General features: G+C 48.9%; 1 protein-coding gene across 5 annotated transcripts in view; it reads right to left on the bottom strand.

Moving 5' to 3' along the window:
- Positions 1-6,887: 6,887 nt before the first annotated feature.
- Positions 6,888-26,078, bottom strand: part of ADCY9 (adenylate cyclase 9) — a 95,191-nt gene continuing 76,000 nt past the window's right edge. For 3 of the 5 annotated variants that reach the window (XM_054843635.1, XM_054843636.1, XM_054843633.1), the window contains 2 exons: positions 24,531-24,572; positions 8,788-18,529 (listed from right to left, as the gene is read on the bottom strand). In XM_054843635.1, the coding sequence (XP_054699610.1) occupies positions 17,341-18,529; positions 24,531-24,572 (1,231 nt within the window). In that variant the 3' untranslated portion in view covers positions 8,788-17,340. Of the gene's footprint in view, positions 8,176-8,787; positions 18,530-24,530; positions 24,573-26,078 lie in introns of those variants that run through there. The other 2 variants (XR_008579454.1, XR_008579453.1) reach the window with 2 other exon arrangements.

Genomic DNA, 26,078 nt, shown 5'->3' with positions numbered 1-26,078 from the left:
AGGTTCCCCAGGGTTGTGGCCGGCTGTGAGCCCAGCACCTCCTCCAGCCTCTCCCCATCTCTTGCAAACCATATCGGCACGGACAAACCGACAGTCGAGACTGTTGCATCGAATGTGGGGCCCATCAATCCATAGGTACGGATGCCGCCTGTTAAAAGCAAAGCAAATCCTCTTTTTTTTGTTGTTTTTAGGGGTTTTTTCCAAGGCTTTGTGCACACGCAAAGGCTTCCCATCCCCTGCCACCTGTAGTTGTCCCCCCCTCCCCAGTTTCAGAGTTAGGAAGCCAGATGTGATGTTGCTCTGCTCCACCCCAGGACGTGGTGAACTGGCTGGCAGGTCGTCTGGTGGGAAGGGATCTGGCCTGGGACAGCGTGAGGAGGTGGGAGCCTCTGCCTGGTTTTTGGCATGGAAAAGGGAAGATGTCTGCGTCCTGCGGACAGCACAGGCTGCTCCCGAAACGGGGAACACCACCTCGGGAGGGTGCTGCTCTGCCCCATGGCTGAAGGAGGCTTAACCCCGTGTCCTCGGTCACCCTGGTGTGTTCATAGGGGGTCCCACAGCCTGGGGTCCCCGGGTGCCCCGGTGCTGCCTGGCCGTGGGACACCCAGCTCTGGAGCGGCGTGCGTGGCAGCTGGGACGTGGTGGCAGCCCCGAGGCCAGGACCCCCTGACAGCCTCCGGCTCTGCCGGGGCCTCCCTGCGTCTCCAGCTCGGGTTTTGCCTGCTTGCTGGACACACTCAAAGTTCACCGTGCTATAAATACCCGGGTGCAGGGCTGCCAGCGCGCTCCTGCCCGGAGGGGGCTGCTAAAACCAAACGCGGTTTCATTGCAATTAACCCTTTGGGTGCGTGACTCTCCTGTATGCGCTTTGAAAAAGAGGAATCCTCTGATTTGAAATGTTTCTAAAGCCAGAAGAGTGCAGCAAACTCCTTCCTGCTGGGACCAGCCCAGGGATCCGTACCCGGAATGGAGGAGTGCAGGGTGCCGGCAGGACTCTGGGTGTTTCCTGAACCCCCCAGCTTGGGGCAGGTCCTCGCATGGAGGACACGGTGGTGTGGGGCCAGCGTTGCTCATGTCCCCCCACAGAGCAGAGGCTGCCCGTGCGCCCCACGCAGAGCATCGCCTCACGCTGCGCAGCCTCCCGCCTCCCCGGGTCCCAAACAGCCTGGCCGTGCTGCGCAGCCCCACACCCTGCCCCGTATGGCCCCGCAGAGCACGGCCCCGTGCCCTGCACCCGATGGCCCCGTAGCCCCAGGGACCTGCCCCGTATGGCCCTACACACCACGGCCCCGCAGGGCTCAGCCCCGTGCTGCCCAGCCGCCAGCCCCGCGGGCAGGTCCTGCTCTGAGCCACAGCCGAGGGGAAGGGCTAAAACACGCCGAAGAGCCCAAAGGGCAGCAGAAACACACTGAATCAGGACAAGCTCTGGCCCCGGCTCAGGGACAACCCTGAAACGCGGAGTCCCCGGTGGTGCCAGGTCACCCGAGGCAGAGCACAGCATGTCACCTGCAGCGGGGTGTGAAAGGGCACAGGGGCACGAGGTTCCTGGGGAGCCAAACCCGGGGTAGAGCCCCGCTACCCCTGGCCATACAAAGCCCTTTCATGGTGCCAAACGTGTCTTTTTAACCATTTCCCTGCCACACACCGTACTGCGCTGGGCTGACGCTCGATCCGCTCTCCGAGGAGCCTCTTCCTCTTTTTCCCCGTTCGGACCACGGGAGACCGACAGCTCGGAGCGAATGGCAGAGGACAAACGCGCGTGCTGGCCGCAGCAGAGCAGAGACGCCCGGGGAGCCCCAACGGGCTGCGTGCGACCCCGCCGCTCCCGCTGAGGCTGGACATTGTTCGGTGCACGCATGGCCCAGGGACAAGATGGGTCCAGGTCCTTGTCCCCAAAGGTCCCGCAGTGCCCAGGGCTGATCCCCAGCTCCAGCGGGGCCGGGGCTGCCCCGAGCACGGGCAGACACCCAGCGGGGCTCGGTCTTACAGCCCCCAGGGCCTCCCGCGCCCGGGACATCCCTCTCCTTTCGCCCCGGGGATCCTCAGGCCTGCGCAGGTCACAACGCCCAGCTGACCCTGAAACGACCCCATTTCAGCCTAGAAAACATCACTTTTTGGGTACCTTCGGGCCTTCATCATCTCGCTCTCCATCATCTCCCTCTCCTCCCCGCATCACCGCCGCATCTCCTCCCAGGATGCCGAACGCCGCCTCATTGCTGTCGGAAGCCACGGCCCTGCCTGCCGTTTGCTCGACCTGGTTTTTGAGTTACTCGGGTCGTCGCTCCTGATGCCCACAAGGAGTCCTGCCCCACCACGACGCTGCGCCCTGCGCTCCCGGCAGCGCCTGCGCTCCCTGCGCTGCTCCAGGACGTCGCTGCTCCAGAGCTGGGCTTCCCCAAGCCCCACGGCTGCCGTGTGCGGCACCGACGGACTCTGTGCACCGCGCAGCGCCGGAGCAAACGAGCCGAGCGGGTGGCACTAGGGGGAGATAAAGGCTGGGACATGCCGGGCCCCGCGCCTTCGCCAGCCCACTCCTGTCCCCCGTCCCCAGGGCCACCCTGTCCCCAGCTGCCCGCAGGGGCGAAGGGGAGAGCTGCACGTTTCCGCGTGTCGCAGTCGTCGTGCTTGGCAGGGTCTTTCCTGACACCTTCGGTCTTTGGGAAGTGCCTTTAGCGATGAGGGTCCTCAAGGCGTTTGCACGGATGTGTAAAAGCAAGAAGCCGCTTTCTGCCACGTGCAGGTAGTGGAGAGGCACCCGAAAACGCACCCGGGAGGAAGGAAAACAGCACACGGCGCACAGAACGGGGACCAGCACTGAAAGAGGAGTCTGGGGCCCCGGCCTGGAAGCAGAGTGCGACAGACGCTGCAAGACCTCAGCTGGAAGCTCAGCCCATCGCTGCGCCGGCTCTCCTCTCCCGACGCTCCCGCGGGCGCACTCGGCATCGGCACAACGGAGCTGGCCCCCGCGGGGCCACTGCACCAGCAAACGGGGCACCCCCAGGCCTAGAAACCATTGCGGGGGATCTCCGGCTCCAGGCACCACCCCGGTATCACACCAGCTCCTCTCCTCCCCTGGACGCTCCCCTCTCCGCAGGCTCCCTGTGGCCCCTCTCACTGGAGACGGGAGGATTTCGCCAGGCAGAGTTTGGGAGAACTCCTGGAGCCGAGGAGCCGAACAGGACCTGTCCCCGTCAGGGCTGCTCATGCACAGCTGGATCTCACAGGCACCCATGGGTGCAGCCGTGGGTGCCGCGGCACGAATCAGTGCCGCACGCTGGGGTAAGCACAGTGCGACAGCAGCTCCACGGGGCAGGAGCAACACAAGGGGGGCACTTTTCATTTGTATTTTCCATGGATTAAAAAAGAAAAGGTAAAACTTATCCCCTTTTTTCCAGGAGGAGGGATTCAGAGCCCGGCTGGCACGGCAGTTCCAGAGTTATAACCATGATGATGATAATGATAAAGGTTTGTACATCGCCCGCAATGCCATCAAACCACAGTTCCCTCGGGGTCTCTGCTCCCTGGGTGCATTCCTGAGCTCCAAACCCACCAACCGGTCCCAAACCCACGTTTTCTCTCCCCATTGCCCACAGCTGGATTTCCAGAGGGTTTGGGCTCGTGGCCTCCCCAGACCCCAGTGCCGCAGGGGAGCTGGACGTGGCGAGGGGGGGTTCAGGCTTTGCTGGCAGCTCCTTGTGCAGAGCAAAGCCCGTCCTCGGGTCTGCGCGGGCTTTCCGCCTCCTCTGCCATGGCTCAGCGAGGGCCCTTGGGCTGCAAACGGGTCCCTGTGCCCACGGTGGCACAGAGCGGCGTCGCTCACCCTGCAGCCGCGTCTCTGGTTGTGCCAAATGCCCGGCGGTTTCGGTGCTTCCCTGGGTGCTGAGCATCGTTCCAGCTCCAGCATCCCAGTGCGTAGCCCCTAAGTGCACAGCGTTACCATCGCTTGCTAACATTTAAAATTTTTTCAAGCTCCGGCTCTAAATTTTTCAATATGCTCACTCTTAAACTTCATATCCGGCCGTGCACTGGAGGAAAATGGGGCGGCTGGGGTGGCTGGTAACTCGATAGTGACGTTGGCCTTGGGCCAGGGAGGCTGGCCGCAGAGGGGTGCCCGGGCCGGGTGTTACCTGAGCCCTGCGGGAACGAGGTGTCTTTGCCACGATGTGAGCTGGCAGGACATCCTCCCTCGGCGCTGCGCTACGTGCTTGCTGGATTCACCGCTGCGGTAGCAGGACGTGCGTCCCAAGGGCTGTGCGGCTCCGGGGTTGCTGCATGCCGGGTCCTCGTTCCCTCCCAGGCCTGGAAAAATTCACATTCTGCTTCGTTACAAACGTACCCCCGAGAAGCAGCGATTCGGCGCAAAGCCGTACCGCTGCTTTTCCCAGGATGAGGGGAGGGCGAGGTGCACGCAGCAGCACCCCCATGGGTCACCCCCGTGCGCTGAGAGGCCGCTGCCGGAGGCAGCTGCGGCACGACGCTGTGTATAAAAGAGCTAAAGCTTTGTACCAAATCCTGCTCTTGGCTTGTTTTTCCCTGCCAAGACAGTCCCTGCCGCCAGCGCCCGACCGCGCCATCTCCAGCTCTGCATCGCAGCCCCTGCGGCCACCTCGTCCCCTCCTGCGGAGCTGCTCCCTCTGCTCAGCCCCCCGCTATGGCCCGTAACCCCTGCGGGGGCTCTGGTCCAAGCCTGGGATTTGCACTGTCTCTTACCCAGCAGATCTACGGATTTGCAAGGCAACCTGGAAGTAAAAGCTCTTTTTTTTTAATGATATTTTTGAATAAAATTAAATAAGCACAAAAGCATTCCCTGCTATTCTGCTCATGGCACCCAGTGCTGCGACTGCAGCGCAGCTTCCCCACTGTGAAGTGCATCGCGTGCCACCACGGGATGCAAGTTCAGGGTCTTGGGCTGCAGACGAGTGAGGTTTGGGGTTTATTTTAATCGTTCTCCAGGCAGGAGAGGAGCCAGCCGTCAGGGAAGGCTCTGGCTCTCCATTTCCCAAACCCAGGCAGGAGAACTGACCGCTGAAACAGGCAGCCGGACCCAGAGATTCGGCTCAGAGAAGATCCCATCCGGCTCTCGAACGCTCTCGTGCCTCTGCCTCGCTTTCTGCCAGAAACCACAAAAATCATCCAGGCATCCAAAACCCCCTGGGCCGGGGACCGGAGATCGCTGTGAGTAACTGGCGTTAGTGCCCGGCACCTGGACGCCGTCACGCGTGCCAGGCTGGTGCCCGAGCGGGGCACCCACGGGTGCTCTGCCAGACCCCGCGGCTCTCCTGTGCCGCCGACAGCCCCCGGGTGCGAGAGAGGAGGGAGCCTGACCTGAGCCCCGGCACGAAGCTCTCTGGTGACCCTGACGGCAAACCCACCCTCTGCACGTCACCCGGCTTAGAAAACCCTCACCTAGAGACGGCCGAGCGTGGGACGGGTCCTTCAGCGCCGCGCCACGAGGCCGGGTCTCTTCCGGGGACTTGCTCAAAGCTTTTCCGTAGCAAACCCCCTCGGGCGAAGCTCCCAGCTCCGGCTTTGCCTTCCCAGCCCCAACCTCTCACCCATCGAAGAGCTGCTGGCCCGGAGCCTCTCCCCAGCGTCTCTCCCCTTTTGACACATCAGGAAACTTTCCACGTTGGTGTTTTGCTTTCAGCACGTAATTCCTAAGATCGCGCCATCCTGCCGTGGGTTTTACCGGTTCGGTTCCAGGCTCCCAGCTTGGACCCGGCCTTTGAAAAATGACATTTCGGCTCCGACACGCGCCCCCGGCATTAAAGCCCGGTCCCTCCGTGGGCAGAGCTGGGGTCTCCCCAGTGGCTCCCGCTCGCAGCCGCCTCGTGCCAAGGCTGACATGGTGGCTTGTCTTACAGCGTCGAATACAAAGCATATGCAGGACAGATGGATGTGAGGTTTATAAGATAATTAAGCATGTTAATGAAGTTCATTTGCATCTAGCTCTTACGTTCCCATAAACTCTGCAAAGCTGTGAAATGAGAATTGCCGCTCGATACCACAAAGCAACAAAAATTTAGTTACCAAAAGCAAAACACTGGTTAACAAGTGAGAACAAAAGCCGGCAGCGGCCCGGCCGAGCAAAGCCCCGGCAGGTCCCCACTCCCCTGAGCGCGGTGGCAGATCCGTGTTGCACGATGCCACCCACGGGTGCTTCAGCGGCAACGGGAATTGAATACAAATTGCTCACGGGCTTTGGCTGGACTGAAATGTTATGAAACCAGGGAGAGCTGGGGGGGGGGGGGGGGAGCAGGAAATAATTGCTTTAAAGATTTGGCCCCAGAGATGGGAGGAAAAACTTTTTAAATGGCGTGAAAATAAAAGGCAGCTGCTGGCGCAGGGAGCCAGGCTCCAGCACCCTCGCTGCCGTGCCCACCGGCTCCTTCGGTGAAGCCTCAGCGATGGGGCAGCAGGTTGAGGCAGGTGGGCGTCCCCTCGAGCAGAGGTGGTGTCCAGCTGGGCTGCCCCCGAGACCGGGGGGGAGCTGGAGCAGCCCCAGGAAACCACTGGAGCTTGGGGATCCCCAGGGAGCCGGCAGATCTGCTCCTCAACCACCTTCCATGACACCAGAGCCGGAGGGCGCCCAGGCGTCCTCGTGCCCAGCGGAGCCCAGGCCAGCCGTCACCTGCAGGTTCTCACCTCCCGAAGGTGAAAATTCATCACCGGGCGCGGTTTCCAGCCACCCGACGGCTCGCAGACGGCGAGACGAGACAGCTCCGGGTGCTACGGCAGCCCCGGGGCAAGGCGGATGTTCGCTTCTCTTGATTACCCCGGAGCTGACGGTGGCTCGGAAGCCGTTGACCCCCAGAGCAGCACAGCCGGGGGACGCGCACCAGCCCGGGACCCCCCCCCACGCTCCCCCGCCCCAGGGGTGAGGTAATACTTATCTTTCAGGCATCCGGGACAATCTTGGAACACAAAGGAGGACGAAACCAGCAGCTGCAGATGGGAGAGACACACACAAGGGCCTCCGGGTTGGCCTCATCGTCCTCCGTCCTCCACCGTCCCGCATCGCCCCGAGGCTGCGCGAGCACAAACGCAGCCTGGACTTTCGGGAACCGCTGCGAAACGCGTCCTTGAAAGATCTTTGGGCTTTTCTTGTACCCACAGTCCCCACGTAAACTGAACAAACAGGGCGTATCTCAATATATGCGACACCGGTGCACAATGCGTTCTTGGCCACGAACCAAGGCGCGGAGAGAGAAGGAACTTTACCTGGGGAGAAGACAGCGCAGAACTGAAAAGGAAAACAGGAAGACTGGATTTATTTGAAATACCTTGATAAGATTTATTAAAAAATATCCCTTGGTAGTTGACAATCACCACGTTCTACAATAGAAACCCGCCTGGATAACACTGGAACAGTTTTCCCCTACAACGGAAGGCGAACACCCAGGAACACTCGAGCACGGCTTACGCACACCGACAGGCATTAAAAACCTGGGCTGGCATCGAGGAACGCAGCGCAGCTGCTGGCTGCAGAGCCAGTCGCCCCACACGCGTGCTCTGATACTTACCTTGTCTCTGGGAAAAAAAAATCCCATTTAAAATATGAGGGAAAGCAATAAACGGGCACCCTTGGGGGAACTGGACTCCACTTCTCCATGATTCCAGGAGGACAAAGCTCTTGGTCTGCTGCAGCCCGCGGGGAGAGCAGGGGAAAGGGAAACCGAGTCACCAGGACACAGGTGCCCGGCCAGACCCGTACAAAAGCTTACGGCCGTGCGGCCCCGTCGTCGGCAAGTGCAAGGAGGAGAAGGACGTGGTGGCGGCAGGTCTCTGGTCGTTGTGGGGCAGGAGGAGAGGAGCAGAGCGCCTGGGCACGGATCCAGAGGAAACCTTCAGATCTTCCAGGTGAAATCCTTCCTTTGCAAGGGCTCAGGACTCATTAGGGTTGGTTTGTTGTTTGGTTTTTTTTCCCCCCAGTGAAACCCAACGAAAATACAACGGGATGTTTAAAGGAGACCCCCGCAGCGGGGGTTAGAGGAGAGCCAGAGCCCGGGGCTTTGCTGCTGAGCCGCCTCCAGCAGCCCAACGCCTGCAGCTCCGTCGGCCGGATGATTTTGGGTTTCGAAAGCACCAAGGCTCCTCTCCTCCGTCAGCCACCCCGCTCAGCTGTTTCTTTTTCTGGGGACTTACTCCGGGATCACAATGCCTCACTCCACTCTCCTAAGCGGATTAAGAGAAACTGAATAAGGCACTGGTATTCCAGAAGAAACCATCCACGCTCTCTGCTAAAGAAAAAAGCAACTATTCAAAACTTCATCCCCAATTTTGGCCAAAGCATCGAAAAAAGTCTCCGCTGAGACCTCCCGCCACAGCCAGCAGTGACAAGAGGACGGCTGCAGAGGTGCACGGCCCCTCCCCATCGCTTCAGAGCAGGATTAAAATGAAGACAAATGAGGACGGAGTCTTCCTCCCAACTGGCTTTGGGAACACGAAGGTCATTTACTGCCAACCAACACATCAAAGTGCAGCGGGTCTATGTGACAAATTCCTTCTGCTTTTAAAATGCCTTCTAAATATGCACCTAATCAAAAATTAACTCGGGGGTTGCGCGATTTATCAAAGACGCATTGTAAAAAGCCAGATCCAAAACAAAGGGCTGAAAAAAACTTCTGTTCCAAACTATTATTCTTCGAAACAATGTGCAAACGGCACGGGACTGCGTTTGAAGTTGTGCTGGAGCAAAAATAAAAAAGCGAACCAATTTTAAGTTGACATAGTGTATTGTGAATTACTTTCTCAGCTTTTCTACATCTAAGATAGCGTGAAATGATCTGCCATACAGTAAAACAGTTTAATATACAATTGATTACAGAGCCGTAGTAACGCGTCAGAGATAATACGTGTCTTATCTATATACATATATAGCTTAAATATTTCACAGATACAACATTTTTCCAATTGGGTTTTGTCAACAAAGCATAGGCGGAATATTTACAGTGAAGCCGCTGCGAGGAAGCCCCGTCCCCCAGCAAAGCCCCGGCAGAAGCTGCCAGCTTCCCCCAGCGGTGTGTGTAAACAGACCGGTTCTCTCTTTTTGCAAGAAGGGAGGGGAGAAGGTAGCGGGAACACGGACTTCCCTGGGGTGGGGAGAGAAAGAAAACAGAGACATCATGAAGAAACAATTTCCAGCTAACCTGGAGACCTTAAAATGGTTTAATTTGCTTTTTTTTTTTTTTCTTTTTTTCCTCTTTTTTTTTTTAAACCGGAAACTGTTCTCAATTAATGTTTCGATTCAGGATTCAATAACATTTTGATAATGTTCTCAACACTTTCTAGACCATCTCCACGTGTGCTTATGCAAGGCCAGGCAGTGCTGAAGTCTCGGTAAATACTGTGCAGGCGGCTTTTAAAGAAAGCAGGGGATGGTCGGGGGTCCGCACCGGTCCCCCGGCCCCGCACGGCTGTCCGGCTGACAGCTCCCAGTAATCCAAAGCCAACCCTGATTTGAGTTTCTCACTTTGAAAATAATTTCTGACAGGCTGTTTGTAATCGGGTACCGCGGCGCTTGTACAGGGCGAGGCGTAGGTGCAATACCGTATAAACACACCCGCGTGCCCCGCAGCCCGGCCGGGGTCGGACAGCAACGCCTCGACTTATAGTACAGGGTTTTAAAAACCAGCTGGAATTTCCTCACGTGAAAATGTGAAACGAAACCGACAGCCCAGGAGGGAAGACGTATTTACGAAGGCATCCGACAGCCGTCGGGCTGACCGTGGACCCGTTCAGCTGAGCAGGGCGGCGGGAAGCTGCCCCAGAGCAAACCTGCCCAAACCTCCGTCGCCTCGCCAGCCCCCGGCTCCAGGGGCACGTCCAGCTCCTTCCCGACACACCCAGCTTTCCCTTCATCCGCATCTCTGCCTCCTGCCTTCTCCTTCATCTCCACGCCGCAGGACCGGGAAAGGAGGAACCCAGCCCCCGCCGCCAGCAAAGACGACGTTTTATGCTAAGTTAAAAATACTGTTTCACGGAAAGGAGATTTTTCCGAGCAATGCGATATATAAAGCCATCACACCAGCCCTGGGCAGAGAGGAGACTTTCCTGAGAGCACAAGGGGAGGGGGAGAGCCTGTCTACCTGTTCCTGGGTAACTGGGTGAGGGTGGCCAAGGTCCTTGTCATCTTTGGATGCTGCCACTGCCTCCTCGCAAATGGGAGACACCCGCCAGCGAGCAGAAAAATTCCCAAATATCCAGCGCAAACTTGAAATGGTGTTTTGTCTCTCAGCAGATGTTCGGAGTTGTTAAGGCTCTTGGCTTTAAGGAGTTTATTACTTTGGAAGTTTAAAGCTGTACTCGCAGTAGGGTGTAACAAGTCTCTGTCTCAGCATATATATATATATATATATGTATCTATCTCAACATGGTCTCTGAAAACTAGAAGAAATTAAATAGGGGAGAAGGTTACTCTGGCAACTGTGGACTCCTGAACTACCACACGTGAAGAGAAACGTCTGACGGTGCCGGTGGGACCGTGCCGGTACCTGCATGGTGGCCAAATCCTGGTTCAGGCAGCGATGTAGAGCAGACGGCTGCAATACCGCAAACCCTCTCCTTTGAACAATTTCTAGGGGCGACAGCAAGATGGAGTTACACAGCTGATATTAGAAATAAATCACAAACGAAGCTTGGGTCTCACTCGAGTGAAGGTGAAGTTTCAAAGATGCTAAAGAGGCATTTTCCCTGTACCACACGCCACATTTTTCCCTGCCCTGCCCTTAAATCTTTCAACGACGACTCGATACAAACCATCTTGCAACTGCAAACTAGTATTTAGCCAATGCATTAAGTTAGAAACAAGCGAAGACATGAGTGACTACGGGAGAAGAGAAGGGAAAACTCGAGAAAGTCGCTTTGTTTTGACTCATCCAAAGGAGGATTTGAGAATCGACGCTCAAATCGGGGACGTGCGAGCGGCGGCGCCGGGACGCTCGGCTCTGACTTTGCACATCGCTGCTCATTGCCGCATGACAAATTGGTTAGAGCTGAAACTTAAAATTTTAGTAACTGTTCCCAGCCGTGACCTTCTCTGCAGTTCTTCAGATTCAGGGAACGCTGCAACTTCCGGAGATTAAAATACGTGCTGTTGCAGCGAGCCAGAAAACAGGGAGAGAACAGAACAAACCACGTAAAGGCTAAAACGCGAGAAGCCGACACAGCAGCCTCGGGGCCTCTCCAGAAGCGTAAAACGGGAACGCCGCCGATTTCCGTCCTGGAGACACGCGTGTCCACAGCTGCTAAAAAGGATGTTAAACGTATTGTATTGCATCTGGAGCGGCCGATGTATTGCGTCGGGCCGGGCGGCTCGGTTTAGCAGCTACAATAAGGGACCAGGGAAAGAAAAAGCTTTAAATATCTTCTACCGATAGATTTTTTTCCAGAATAATCTTTCTCAAAAGCTAACGTTGACTCTCGAAGGTAAGTAGCAAACACGTCATACAGCCCAGCCACTTACTCCGGGCTGAAAACAGAAGTGTAGCTTGTCTGATAAAGACTTGAAAAATATTTTAAACCAAAAACTTGCATTATTTTCTTTCTACCAGAGCTTTAGGGAGTGTCTATCAAGCACCTCAAAACTCCTCCCCGGGGCATCACGCGAACTGACCCGCTGTTAGGACAAAATATATTTCATCCCTATTTTATTTTCTACTTGAACCTCTTCAGAGCCTGATGTTTGATTTTAAACAAACTCTAACAAGACAAAGACAAATCCCTGTCTGATTTTCACTGTCAAAACTCTGAACAGAGTTCAGAGGGTGACATTAAAGCAGATTTTTTTAAAAAATGAGCCCATTTGAAGGCTCCCTGATCCCACCAGAGAAAACCTGCCTTGCTCAGCCTGCTGGGGAGCCAGGGCTCTGCTTCGCGCCCGCGAAACCTTCCCCTGCAGCACCCGGCAAAGACATCGCACCTGGAAATTAAAGATCAGCCTTCGCAACAACCCGACGCTTTCGTTCACGTTCACCTTCTCCTTTTCTCGCCGATTTCAGACCTGGAAACACACACCATCACACAGAGCACCTCCCGCGCCGCGTACGTTTGCACGGCGAGCCAAACCCCCATCGTTGCGCCGTATCCTACGCAGTTCTGCACACCGTGGTCTTCCACCTCTCCAGTTTCCTTTACATTTTTTGATATATTTTAGCAGAAAATGGTCCACGATTTCACAGCTCTCGACCGAAAAATCCTCAGACCAACGGAGCACTCAAACTAAAACCTGGACAACTACAGCGTCTGCCAGAATTAGCGTGTAATGGTTATAATTTCCAACTTTTTTACAGGACGTTGCAGAATCCCGCCGCTGCTGGCAGTGGAGGATATTCTCAGCAACAACAAACAGTAGTTCAGGTTTTTCCCCTTAAATGTTGCTCCTCTAGAAATCAAAACAAGGACTGCTACAGCCTGTAGAGAGAACTGGAAAGGGAAAAAAAAAAAAACCCACGTTGGAATAAATGACTTTCCTGCCCAAATTCCTGTTCCACATACAGCAAGCCAAGTCTCAGGATTGCTCTGGGACCCCGACTGGGTTTTCGCAGCTGCCTGGGGGATCCCTGCACCTCTACCTCGACTGTTTCTCTTTCCACATGAAAATCCTTCTGTATTTACAGTCAAACCACCCCCCGCGACATCTTCAGCATCTGGGAAAGTCACATCAATAAATAATTACTGCACTTTTAGCAGTTTGGTAATATTTAACTAAAACAGGACTGAAAGGAACGCTGCTTCAGCGAATCCCAACACTGACAGCAAACACCGGATTTTATTTCTGCTTTTGCGCGCCTGCTAAAACTCAGGGAAATAACACTTTTTTTTTTTTTTTCTTCACTTCTGGTTTGATGAAAAATGTATTTTTTCACAGAATTCTTAAAATTAACTGCTGGGATGCGCCTGCTGCTCTTCTCTATCTCCTGTCAAGCAGCTTAAGAACCGCACAAGGAGCAAGCTGCAGCTGTGACCAGACAAACGGACCGAGATATCAAAGGAGATCTGTGCAGCGCGGAAGACGCGGTTTAGCAAAGGTGAGGAGCGGGGACAGCGTCCCATCCAGACCCAGCAAACAAAGGCCACAGCAGGGAAGAAGGGAGAAAATAGACATTAAATTGGGCAATAAGCCCCCCCAAGGTGCAGAGTTAAACAGCTGATCGCATTATATCCAACCTCAGGCGCGCTCGGCCTCTCGTGATGTTGCAAAATAAAGACACGAATTAATGTTGCTCCCTGGCAACATTTTTTTTTTTTTTGGTCTTATTCAGAATTAAAAGTTTTAGAAGTGGGTTAAGAGTTAGCAATTTTAAAATGCTAGATACCCTAAAAGCTTGGCTCTTTAATCGAGAATAAGCCCTTCTTTAGCTAAAAGCTGGTGTGAGTACAGCGTTTGGTTTACAGCTCCTTTCATTTTTGCTCCGGGCGCCTCCTTTCTGTGTTTTAGCCCTGAAATAAGAGTATCCACATAGTTATTTATTATGGTTTTTTTAAAGCCCTTGGGGAGTCCATCCTCTCCCCTCTCCTCATTTTGTCACATCGAAATCCTCCTGCGCTTTGGATTAGGACAGTCAGGCACCGTCCCCATCCCGCCCTGCTCGCAGCTCTTGCGTTACCTCCAGCAAAGGGGAACGGCCCCAAATCCTAGGCAATAAATAACAGGCAAAATCTGTTCTTCTCAAAATCATAAATGCCAGAAGGAAATCAACGGGAATGCCATTTACTTGTTTTCGAATGAGAAATCTGTCTCAGAGAAGTAGCTGGGAGAAAAATAAGCATTTTTGTGTGTTAGCAGCAGATTAAGACGACGCTGCAGAAAATACTCAGCATATTCCTCATTACGCTCTGGAGCAGCTCCCGCAAGTGATCTGCGGCAGAAGGTGACACAGGGCTAACAAATATTCAGCAATCTTTCCCCTCCCTCCTCTCCTCTGGATAATTTTTCAATTATCACCTTTAAACCAGCCTAAGGATAGGAAACGCGGCAACGCACCGACTATTCTTGCAGAATACATTTCCAGGCACCTGGCCAAAGTCCTCGAGTTTTACACCGTGTTTGAATTGCGCTGGCACTAACAGAACAAGCACAAAAGGTATTTTAACGAAGCAAACTTTGATCAAGGCCTCCTGCAAGCGCACGCGTGTCACAGCTGCAGAGAGGAACGCAGAACCACACGATGCCATTAAAAACGCCTCCAGCGTAATTTTTGCGAATATCGGGACATCTTTTCAAAGGCGTAAAGGGAAGGTGCAAAGGTTCGGCTCCCACTGTTTTACGATAGAAAACAGGTATCTCCTTGCTCCTCGTGCCTGGGAAAATCTCGCTATCCAAAACCGAACCGAGAGCTTAGCTCCTCGATTTTGTTCCTATGCCGCACTAAAGAGAAGATTTAAAACTTCAGGAAGAAGACCTGCAGTCTCAGTTGTCGCGCGCTTGCTGCCGTTCTGGTGGCAATAAGCAAACGGGTACCATGAGTTACGCAACTTCTTACGACTCTTTTCCCAGCTTCAGAGTTAAGGCAGAGTAACGTCGCCGGCAGTTCCCACAGCAGACAACAGCCCTCGATTTCAGAGTCCGCTAATACTTCTGTCCTCGGGCATTTTATTTGCTTAGTGGCAACAAAAAAAGAGGCCCTGGTATTTTTTGGGATATTCTAATGTTACCAGAAAACCAGCGATGCTCCCGCAGCACCATACCACGACAGCACGGGAGCGCTATTTACTTTACGGGCTTTTGTATTCTGCAGCGCATTGCTTGGACAACAAGGCGGCAGGCGCTGTGGGTCCGGGGCCCTGCTTCAGCAGGTTTAATCACGGGGTGCAAACCTCTCTTGCTGGTGGGGGTTTGGTTATCGTGCAGTGTCTTACGCGAGAGAGAAGCCGGCACATCTCGACCGAACTCTGGCTTTGCCAACAGCCGATCAAGGAGACAGAAATACTGGATAGAGTCATCTATAAAATCGGGAGAAAGAAGTGAAAGGGAGAAAGGTTTGAACGACTTTGAGACGCTAATATAACACTAGAAGGCATGTAAACAATTCTGGACACGTTAACACCTCTGTTGTAAGAAAAGAAATACTGACACAGGCTTAACTGAAATGAGAACCCTAAAAATGGTTTCAAGAATACATTCTTCGGATGCAAGAGGTATTTGCAGAGTTATACTACCTGAAAGCTGGAAGTGCAACCCACTACGGGGAGGGGGCGGAACGGGGCTAGTTTTAATCGATGGAGAAGGAAGGCTGCTGTAGAACTGTGCACTAATAAAAACTATGTTTTTATCTGTGACACAAGGGTATGGGGACAAGTATCCCCTATTTTTTTTTGTGTGCTGGCAGATCGAGCAAGTAAGATTCATTTTGAATAGCTTTCATATCAAAGGCAATCTAGAGGTGCATAAACAGCAGCTTTTGCGAGAACAGTGTGCAGAGTCTTATTTAACTAACCGAGATGGGAAATCTCGCAGATTTGCGTTTGACAAAGGCTTCAAGGGCTCTGCGCTGGCTGTGGAGGGCAGATGGACCTCAAATAGCTGAATAGGAACTTTACAATGTATGTATTTATTACTCGAACTCCAAAACTCACATAGGGAATAAAAAGAAATATCGATATAATGTGACTTGAGTTCAGATGGAAAGAAAGAATTAAAACCCACACCAATACACAGAAAGCACAGCATCGCGTTTCACCAGCTCTTCCCTGGCTAACGAACTTATTTCGGACATAAAAATTCTTCCATTTTATTTGGTGTTGCAGGAGTTAGCTGAACTGGAATAGTTGAATAATTAATATTACCCAAAGCAGGGCATCGAACATAAGCGAAGGAGGTGATGGAAGCATGCCGAGGGCAAACTGGTGCAGTTTTAAGGCCCCATCCTGCAGTTCCCTCTGTGCAAGCAGGTTCCTCTGCTCCCGCAGGTCTCCGGTCCCAGGGACCTGCAGAGTCTCATCTGCAGGACCAGGAAATTATTGTGCTTCTCAGCTCACTAGAAAGGACTCTTTTCCCTATTCCTGCTTTCAGCGGCACGCAGGGAGCATGCTGTTCTATTCCCTGCTGCAAAAGCACAGTGTAGGGCGGGGGGGGTGGGGGGGAAATCCTGAAAAATATTGTGCAGCACCATTGATTCAGTACAGAGGGAAAGCTGGGGTACTCAATTGCGTTTGGTGGCTTCGGAAGTTTCACCAGCTTTTAAACAAATATTGCCTAGGTAACATCCTCACAGTGGTTGGTAGTTCAGAGAGGCTGAAACACCGTCTTATTACTCTTCTTAACCCAATTAACAATTCATCTCTCCTGATCCCTTCCGCACAAGCACACAAAAACCTCCAAACAAAATAAAAACAGGACTTAAATAAATAAATAAATAAACGGCATTCCCCAAACATTTATTTTGCTTTTTTTTTTTCCTCTCTCTCTCAAATCAGACCAGCTTAGGGATACCAACTTCACCTACCTTCGCAAATGCAGCTAGGGTACGGATTAACACAAAACTGCTTTAGACTCGTTAGGACCTGAATTGTAACACTCTCACGGTCACTCATCTGCTTCTGGAAACCTGTCCTGAGAGCTGGTGAAGTCCGAACCCTTATTCCACTCCCACAGATCAGTAACTCATTGGCTATATGGAAAAGAAGTTTATCCAAAGGACACAACGGCACGTTAAGGTTGAAGAAAGCATCGGTAAAAGGAGAATAAAACTAGAGCGGTTGTTCAGCCTACTCTAACTAAATGTCGAGCCACTGCAGAACTCCTCCTCCAGCCCAACACAAAGTCAAATTGTGTCACCCCCTCGCCAAGACACTCTTTTGTGGTACGTTACTGGCACTTTATGTCAGTCTCATATGGTAGATACATGCACATTTGTCTGTGTGTTTACATACAAAAGGTCTGATAACAGTAAAACATTGTTCAGAGAGATATAAAAAACCCAAGGAGTTGCATTAGCCAAAAAAAGTGTTTTGTGAGAAACAACAATAAAAATGATATAACCACAGCTTTTCTTTTCTTTAAAATTAGATAAATACCCAAAGCTATGATTTCACTTGGGGCCTCTGTACCTTGACAGGGAGTCCAATGGAGTATATCTGAAGGCACTTAATATCCTCTACTCAGCTGTAAGATGGTTGCACGGGGAGCTGGGGAGCTTGGGATGTGATTTGGGGCACGGAGGAGAGAGATGGATGAAAACAAGCCCTGAAGAGCTGTGATCCACACAGCATCAGGCGCCAAAATGAAAACAAACGTACAACCCAGGTGTTGAGAAGGTCTCTCTCGAAAAAGAAAACTGCCAATTGCAAATGTCTTTGTGTTTCTATTGACAGAGCACGTCATGCAACTCCGACAGTGCATCATACACTCTTAGAGATATTTAGCTTTGTCAGTTCATTGACCTCCTCAGTTCCCACTTCCTCACAGTCAGTCTTCTCCGTGGCTTTGCCAAACCTGCACCTCTCCTCTGCCCTCACCGTGTCTTTCTGGAGCTTCTTGGTGGAAGGAAGGATGTCCTTGGTTTCCGAGTTATCTGTGCCGTGGGCTATCTTATCAGAATTCTGTACAGAAGGCACCAGGTTGGCGATCTCATCCGTCGGAGATCGCCCAATGCTGCCATCCACTTGAACCCGAATGTCTGGAGATATGGACAACTGGTGATGGGGCACGATCCCATTGTCCATGCATTTTGGGTAAAGGTAGGTCTTCATCTGACCTTTCCCCTTCACATTGACCGTCCCCCTATAGTCAAAGTCATACCCCATCTTGTTTAGGATGCGGTAGCTCTCCTCACTCACCTGTATACGACACTCGACGCCAGTGGTGTCCATTCTGCTAGCAATGTTCACAGTGTCACCCCAAATGTCGTACAACAACTTGGTGGTGCCGATGACCCCAGCGGTGAGGGGGCCGTGGTTAAAGCCAATCCTAAGTTTAAAATTAAACCACAGCATGTTGTTGTTGAAGTCATCCACCACTCGCATCATTTCTTTGGCAAATTCAAAAAGGGTCTGCAAATGTCCGTGGGGATGGTTGTTGTCCTGACACTGCGAGGTGTTCAGTCCTGAAGCGGCCATGTAGGTTGCCCCAATCGTTTTGATTTTCTCAATGCTGCTGTAATGCGGTTTGCTCAGCAGCTCATCAAAATCCCCAATCAATTCATTCAGGACTCGGTAGCACTCTTTGCCTCCTTCGTAGTTCTCTTCATAGAACTCGCTGAAGTTCACAATACTTGCAAAGATCACTCCGCCGCTGTCGTGGTTTTTGGAATAGCTCTGGGAAACCTTCAACTGCTCGGCCACGTGGTAGGGAATAATATTCCGCAGCAACCAGTCAGCTTGATCCCTCATGCTCTGAATTTTGGTGCGGTGAAGATCGGCCTCCACGTCTCCATGGTAGTGGAGGCGGTAACTGACTTCAAACTCTCGATTCAGAAACCAGACCAGGAGGAGTAGAAGGAAGGAAACCAAAATCACTTCCTGACCGATCAGGTCTGCTGGCCTCTTCATGTCATTTGGCACCGAACTGTTGCACGGACTTCTTCTGGAGCTGGAAGCAGAAGAAAGGGAAAAACACGAAAGGTACATTTAAAAACAGAGAGTTAGGGCACTGCCGTTTCTGCTCTGTAGTTAGAAATCCTGTTCTAGACAAAAGTGTAGGAAGTGTACGTTACATACTAAACTATAAAATAGTCTTTGATAACTTTATCTGCTGCTAAACATGCTAAAGAATTAATGTCATTCTTAAACTCACCGAGTACTTCCTTAAAGGGCTATCAGAAGATTCAGCAGCACAGAAATTGCCCAGCCTTTACCTATTTTAAGTAGTCCTCTTTTAAGGACTTCACCAAGGAAACAGTTCTCGTTATATCTAAATGTATAACTAAAAGCACTACATGTAAATATGTATATAAAAACGCTTAATAATGCCTGCGTGTGTGTTTAGATATATGCGTGCACGTGTATATCTGTACAGGTGTGTGTAAGTTTTGTGGAATTTATCTTTTTTTGTATTGCCTCCAATATTCAGAAACACTACTTTACACACTCCTCATGCTTTTCCCTTGCCTCCTCATCGGAGACCAGTAACCTTTGCAGTGGGCCTTTAATGTTAACACATGAAGGTTTTGGAAGAAGAAAACCCTGTACGAGACACTTCATGGAAAACTTGCATGTCTCCTGCATGAAAGCAGAGAATATGGAGCCCTGGGTTGACGTCTTTCGTACGTTATAACCACTGAAGCTTTTAATGGTGGAGACAGAAAGTTTCTCAAAGTGCCAAGATTTTTAAAAAAAAAAATAAAAAGTCATGTCTCACATAGATTGAGAGTAATATTTCAAATCCTTTTGACAATTCATCAACTGCCTGTGCAGATTATGAAGCACCGATGGAAGATGCTTCCAGTGCCAAACCGCCCTTAACGGGGAGACATCTGCAGTCTCCGACCTCAGCTTTCTGGAGAGATGCAAAGGCACCAACTCAATCTGAGAAGACACCACCTATGCAATCCTAGAAACTGAGTCTGGACCCAGACAGATTGGCACGCAGCGATTTCTGGAGTCACTTAACTGCAAGTTTTTTCTGTAAAATTATGCCAAAGCTTAAGATTTGATATGAGCAGACACACAGTGAAGTTTTTCAAGTGAAGAGATGGTTTGATAAGGGAAAGCATCACATCAACCTTTCTCCCTGAAAAACAGAAAGGCAACCCGTATCTCAGTGTCTGTCTGTATTTTATGCAGGTGTGTCGGCAGAAGAGATGAAAACTCAAAGCACAACTGTAGCAAAGAGCTCAAGAAGACTAAATGTGTTTCTGTATTTCTAAGTTCGGTTTGTTTCTTTATGTCCATGGGGGACATGCTTCCACTTCTGAAATTGAAGCGGACATTTTAGCACTTGAGCTGTATTACACAGCCAGTTTCTTTTTCTGAATATTCATTCTTCAATATTTGATTGACACAAAAGCGTGATGAAGCAAAAACATAGCACAGTTGTGAAACAGATGAATGCGCACAATCTCTGAAAACATTTGCACATGCTATGGTCTTTGTTTTTATCTATTAGCTCTTATCACAGTAAGCCTATAGGAGAAAAAGTTTCCCGTAAAATATTTACACTAGAGAGCTTATAACTTGAATTTCAGATTAAAGCTAAGACCGCATATTACGTTGGAAATCACACCTTTTGTTTTCAACCATAAATATACTTCTCCCAGGAGAAATGAAGGTATATTCATTTTATTGGTTTGATATTAAAAAAAACCCCACAAGGGAAGAATGAAAGGAGGCGATTACTCCCAACTCACGGAATAGGTCCCTACAATCAGGTTCCCATAATTGCTGGTGTGTTGCTGTACTCAGACTCCTTCCTTTCTCACTTACAACCACTTTTCTCAACAGATGCTCTGTTATGAACCTATTCATTTTCTCCCAGAAAGACAAGTCAGAGACCAAGACAAAGGCTAAGTTATTAATGACCAGAACGGTAACAATTCCTGAAATACAATCCTTGCTACCTATGGTGCAGGTGGCAGAGCATCCTCCCAGGTTGACGGGCTTATAAAACAAAACGAGGGGAGGATACGTCAGAGAAAAGATCTTGAGAGAATAAATAAGGCTGGAGAAGGTGAGGAATGAATCTTGGTTAAGGAGCATGATTCAGGTTGTCTTCAGGACAGTTCTTTATTTTCTGTATCTTGTGGGAAGAGATCTGAGCAATGACAGGTTACTCCTTTGAGAATACGAGCTTGATCCAGATAATCTGCTCTAACATCAAACATCCCTGCCACAGGGATTTATTTAAGTTATTAAAGGCTTTTTATTTACGGTTTATTGTACAAAATACTCGTCAAAGTACTTTAATTCCTCTTAAATGAATTAGGCAAGCACCACAAATTTTACGTTACAGAAAGTGGCTCGTGTTGAACGCAAGATCTGCCTTTTAAGAGGAAACCACTGCCTCCCGTTCACCGCTCCTGAAGTACTTGCATCTGTGAACTCTGTCATCTCCTCGAGCGTTGGCCTGACCTTGTTTCGCACGTGGGTGTACAACCTTAAGAGATCTGCTTGTGAAATGAGTGACTCACTTGTAAGCTGACCTGATTTCATTAATAAGGTAATGGGTTAGTATCTCAGAAAAGAAGGTGCAGTATCTTTTCCAGAGCAGGCATTTTCGATCACGATGCGACTGCTACAAGCGTTAGTACAAAAAGCCGCGATGCCAGCCTGAAGGAGGAAGCAATTACATGCCGCTCATTTGGCAATCAAATTTCTGGACTTTGAAGTGACCAGGTTACAGTACCTACAGGAGTATAAATCATCTTATGCATTCAGTTAGCAAAGATGACCTGAAACTACCCTTTAGAAAGAAAAGAAGGGGAAAAAACCCCCCCACACCTATAACAGGAAGGATTACACCCCCCAAATCTTTTTAAGCTCTACTTTTTATGAGGTGTCGCAGCAGAAAACTCATTTTAAAAAAATCAATCAAACTGAAATCTTGAGCCGACAATGTTCCTTTAACTCAAACTGGTGAAGTGCTTCCTGGCACAGACGACTAACTATTAACTTGGCATCTTCATCCAGGCTGTGTGTTGAATATGGAACAAGTGAGAGCTCCGGAGATAGAATCTCCTTTGGCTTGATCACAAATCATAAAGATAATGGCTTTCTACTTATAAAGATTTTTGGAAAGCCATTTTGCTTCTGAGCCAGTAACCTATGTTTGGATTTGGATATCTTGCTATATTTAAAGACGATGCATGCCTCCTAAATCTTAAAAAAGAATGCAATGGCGGAACAGCGGAAAGGGGAAATCAAACAGCTGCTTTCGATGAAGAACATATAGTGGATGCATATAAAAAAATCCCTATCATCAAGAAATTTTAGTTTTCCACCTCAAGTGGCCTATCACTGTTCTGGCCCGAGGCGTCGTGAACTGGAAAATGATACACCCTACCTGCTCTGAGATAAGAAATGAATGAAAAGGAGAAATATTTCTTCCTTAAAAGAAGAAGTTTATGGTAATCTCTCTTTTGGGTTGAAGAAGTGGTCTGGCTGGAAAACAAGGCAAATTCCATATTTTGATTTATTGAGCATAGCATGGACAGTCCAGAAATGAACTTTGTGCTAAGACTTCAGAACATTACTAGTATCTCTCTTCCCATGCAACATTAATAATTACCTTAATTCTTGATCAAGAAAAGGGAATAACCTCATTAAAGGCATGCAGGTAAAAAGTTTGATTGGCCTTCTTAAAACTCAAGAAAATCTCTTGCGCTGACTGGGATGAGCAAAGAATCTTATTTATTTATTGATTTCAGTGAGAAAGGATCAGCGAAAAGGTTTGCGAGGATACTTTTTTGTTGCTCCATCACCTGGAGCAAGGGGAAATCTGTTTGCACAGAACTCTAGAACTGTGATATACAATAATGCACCTGAAAAGAGCCCTGAAAAGAGAAGCCAAATTCTGTTGTGAATTAATGGTAGAAACAGAATAGGATTAACTCCTCGTTCTCTCTCTTAACTGCCGGCACTTGGAAGAATTGTATTAATTTACAAGCTTGGGCAGCTTCAGATCAGCACTGGACTGTTGACGGGGATCACGCTGGACCGAAACAGTCCCTGCACTGAAACAGAGACCGACCAACCTGGCAATGCTGCTGCTGCCGTGCAGAAAGGGCAGCGCTGTGTTGTATTAACACATGCACAATAGATGTGGGGTTGTTTTTTTCCCCCCCAACTGAATGAATGACAGACTAGTACATCTCCTAATAAAAAGTTTAAAATGAGGTTTAGAAATGTTTAAGGAGCCAGATATTTTGGTCACCGCCTTATTTGGTATTTAAATCACAAGCCAGGATTTGCAAAGCAGGCAGAGCGCGCTCCGTGCCTGTTTGCAAAAACATCTTCTGCACGGTTTGGTTTCTTACCCACTTTTACCTTTATTTGTCATGAGTTAGAAGTCACATGCTACCTTTCCAGAAGAAAAATATTTGCACGCAAACAGTGCTTGATAGCTAATTTTTGACAGATTTCTAATAAATGATGATGATACAGAAACAGTCGTTGAACGAAGACTGGGTTGTCAATTATTTAAGGCAGAATGAATTATTTATTAGTGATTAGCAGCTGGTTAGGAACCTGCTAAGCTGTTTTCAGCGCTGGGCAAGATATTTGTAATTCTGGGCAGCACAAAAGGTTCGGTGATTTCACAAACTAATAATAAAGCACTAATGATCCAATCTCATGCTAATCCTAAGGCACTACCTTCCAGTGATCACCATGCTTTCATTTTTTGTACATTGCATTTTGAGCAAGTTCCCTTCAGTGTTTTAGCTTACAAAAAAAAAAATTAAATAAAAAAAATCAAGCCACCTCTGTTCTTTTGGCTTTAACTTTCCGTTCTGGCTTTAGTGAAATGGAATTCTGTTATGAAAATGAGCTATCTTTCATGAAAACAAATAGGAATATTTCTACATAGATATTTGCCAGACAAAAAGGAAAATCCATGTTAAAAAAAAAAAAAAATCACTGTAGTAAGTGCTAACTTCTTGGTCAGTAAATATGTAACATGAAAACATAGTTTCTCTCTCTCTCTGTACCACAGCATTTCTGTAGGTGATATTTTTAACAAGTCATTTTGTTTTGATACATATTCCCAGTAAAAGCAGCATCCCCCTGGATACACACTTCAGATGAATTACTGAGTCACATATTCACAGGGTCATCGGCTCAATCAAGTACAATATTGCCCCAGTATTGCCCTCAAACTTGCAATTAGCAAACACATACTTTTCTAATACTACGGACCAGTAAAAACACTTTCAAAATAGTATTGCAAAACTTGCAATAAACCCCTGAGAAATTCAACACTGAAATAATTAGACTGACTCTTTAACGTGTTGATTTATAAGGGCCTATTAATAACCCAGGAAAAGATTTTTGTTTGTTTGTTTAAAAGCCTGTTTAGAAGTCATTTGCTCTCCGTGACACGACTTCCTATTCTGCCTAAGCGAGCTCAGGGTGGCAGACAGCACCCAGACTGTCATCGCCAGCATCCCTCCGTCCTCGTGAAGGCAGCCGATTTCACAGCCAACTTTTTCAGCTGAAGTTCCTCTACTGCAGGGAATTCTCACCTGGCCAGCTGTGGGTAGCATCCAACTCGGAAAACTTCTGAATGGTGCAAATCAACCAAGGAAATAAAATAAATAGCTCATGATGTACAGATAATGCTTGAAAAACTGCTACTATTAGAAAAACAGATGCTACTTTATGTAACTCTTCCATAGTTCTATTTCCTAGAAATCAGATTTAAAAAGAAAATAGCACTACACAACTCTGACTGCAGCATCAGCTATCCGATGACTTTTGGTCATACCTAAGTCCTCTGTAAAGGAAATTATGTACCCAAGGACCTCAAACACAACTTGCTGAACCAATTTGTTGAATTCCCAAGTGTATTGCTGTGGATGCAAAGTTTTGCTACATATTATTGACTGAAAATGTTTCTATCCCTAAACATAAAGAGGGTAATTTTATATAAAGCTTACCTAAAGTTCTGTGCCAAATCTAGATGAAAAGTTTCCACAGAACTGAAATAAAAAAAAGCATTGATATCAGAAGGAAAGTTAAAGCATTCTGCTAGAATTTCAGTTAGCATTTGAAACTTTTCTATTACGTAGACCGTAGGATCAATAATTGCACTGCACGCTTGATCAGCTTCAGACAAACTTTGTTTGAACGTGACTTATCTGCACTTTTTGCTTGGAAGAAGCAACCGCAGCCAGACACAGAGATGCAAACACCTCTGAAGGGTAACCGATGATAACACGCTCAAGATGATGCCTGGAACGAGGAATTGTTAAACAATCCAATCTTACCTTGGAAACATGGAAAAGTCATTTCAGAGGTCTAAAACCCAGTTATGCTTTCAACTTATCTGAGCACACAATACAAAGATTTAAAAGAACCCCACAAACAACACACCCAAAAAACCCCCAAAAACCAAAACCGCACACCCTCCCAAAACAAAACCAACACTGAACAAATAGAGTCTATTTTTGAAAATGCTATTACAGAAAATAAGTAAGTAGTCGAGCAATTTTTGTGTTTACTTGCATTACAAATTCTCTACTGCAATCAAGTATTTCAACTCTCAGGATTACTCCTTTTTCCAAAAGTAACTAAAGAAATCTGCAGAATGGATTTGCCTGTGACGCATACAAAGCTGCAATTACCACTGTGACAAAAAAAATATTATCCAGACTAATGATAAGAGAGGAGCAAAAAAAGTTATTCTTAAGAAACAAAAGTGATGGGTCTCGCTAATTCAACCTGTATTATTTTTGTTCATGATCAATTCTACAAATCGCTTTTTCAGATCTGCAGTGGAACAGCTCTGTATTACTTTAAATATTTATTTTTAAAAGATGAAATAACAACATATTCCGTGATTTCTGTACTTCACCCATGTAACTGCTATTCAAACCACAGGCAAAAAGATGCTATCGTTAGCAAAATTTCTTAAGACAATGAACCGATACAACAGCAAGGTCTCCACCTCTCTGCTTGGGAACAGCCTTTCCCAGTCCCTTAATAAAGTCGAAATGCAGGGAAAATCCCAAGTGTTGTGTCCGTCTTTCTGTACAAAGTCTTAATCCAGAGCTGGTGCACAAGCTGATTTAGTAATCACACATACAATTTGTTCTAACGTTTTGCCTTTGAATAAGGAATTAGGAGTTACAATTATGGCACCAAACCCTCCGATTCTCTTCTGCAACAAAATGCCTTTGACATGGATGCACAGAGATCTGTTCAATCACGCACGTCAATCGCAATGATTCCTTTTTCGTGCTTTGCCTGACTGCCTGCCCTCGTATGAAGACTTTTGGTACAACAAACACACCGTATTCCCCTATGTTAAAAGGTTCTGCCGTGAACCAGCGCCTAGGTATGCCACGCTAGCTCCATGCAGACATGCTACTACACATGTAGTTGAATGCAAGAACCCCTGCTTGGGGGGAAATTATGGAAAAGTAGCCAGGGAGGCAAGAAATGGCATCAGGGGTTTGTTCTTCACTAAATTCCCTGAGAAACCA

Source organism: Grus americana, chromosome 15 (assembly GCF_028858705.1).
Source record: "Grus americana isolate bGruAme1 chromosome 15, bGruAme1.mat, whole genome shotgun sequence".
NCBI lineage: Eukaryota > Metazoa > Chordata > Aves > Gruiformes > Gruidae > Grus > Grus americana.
Note: the sequence above shows the minus strand (reverse complement) of the source record. Positions and strands in the feature narration are given on the sequence as shown.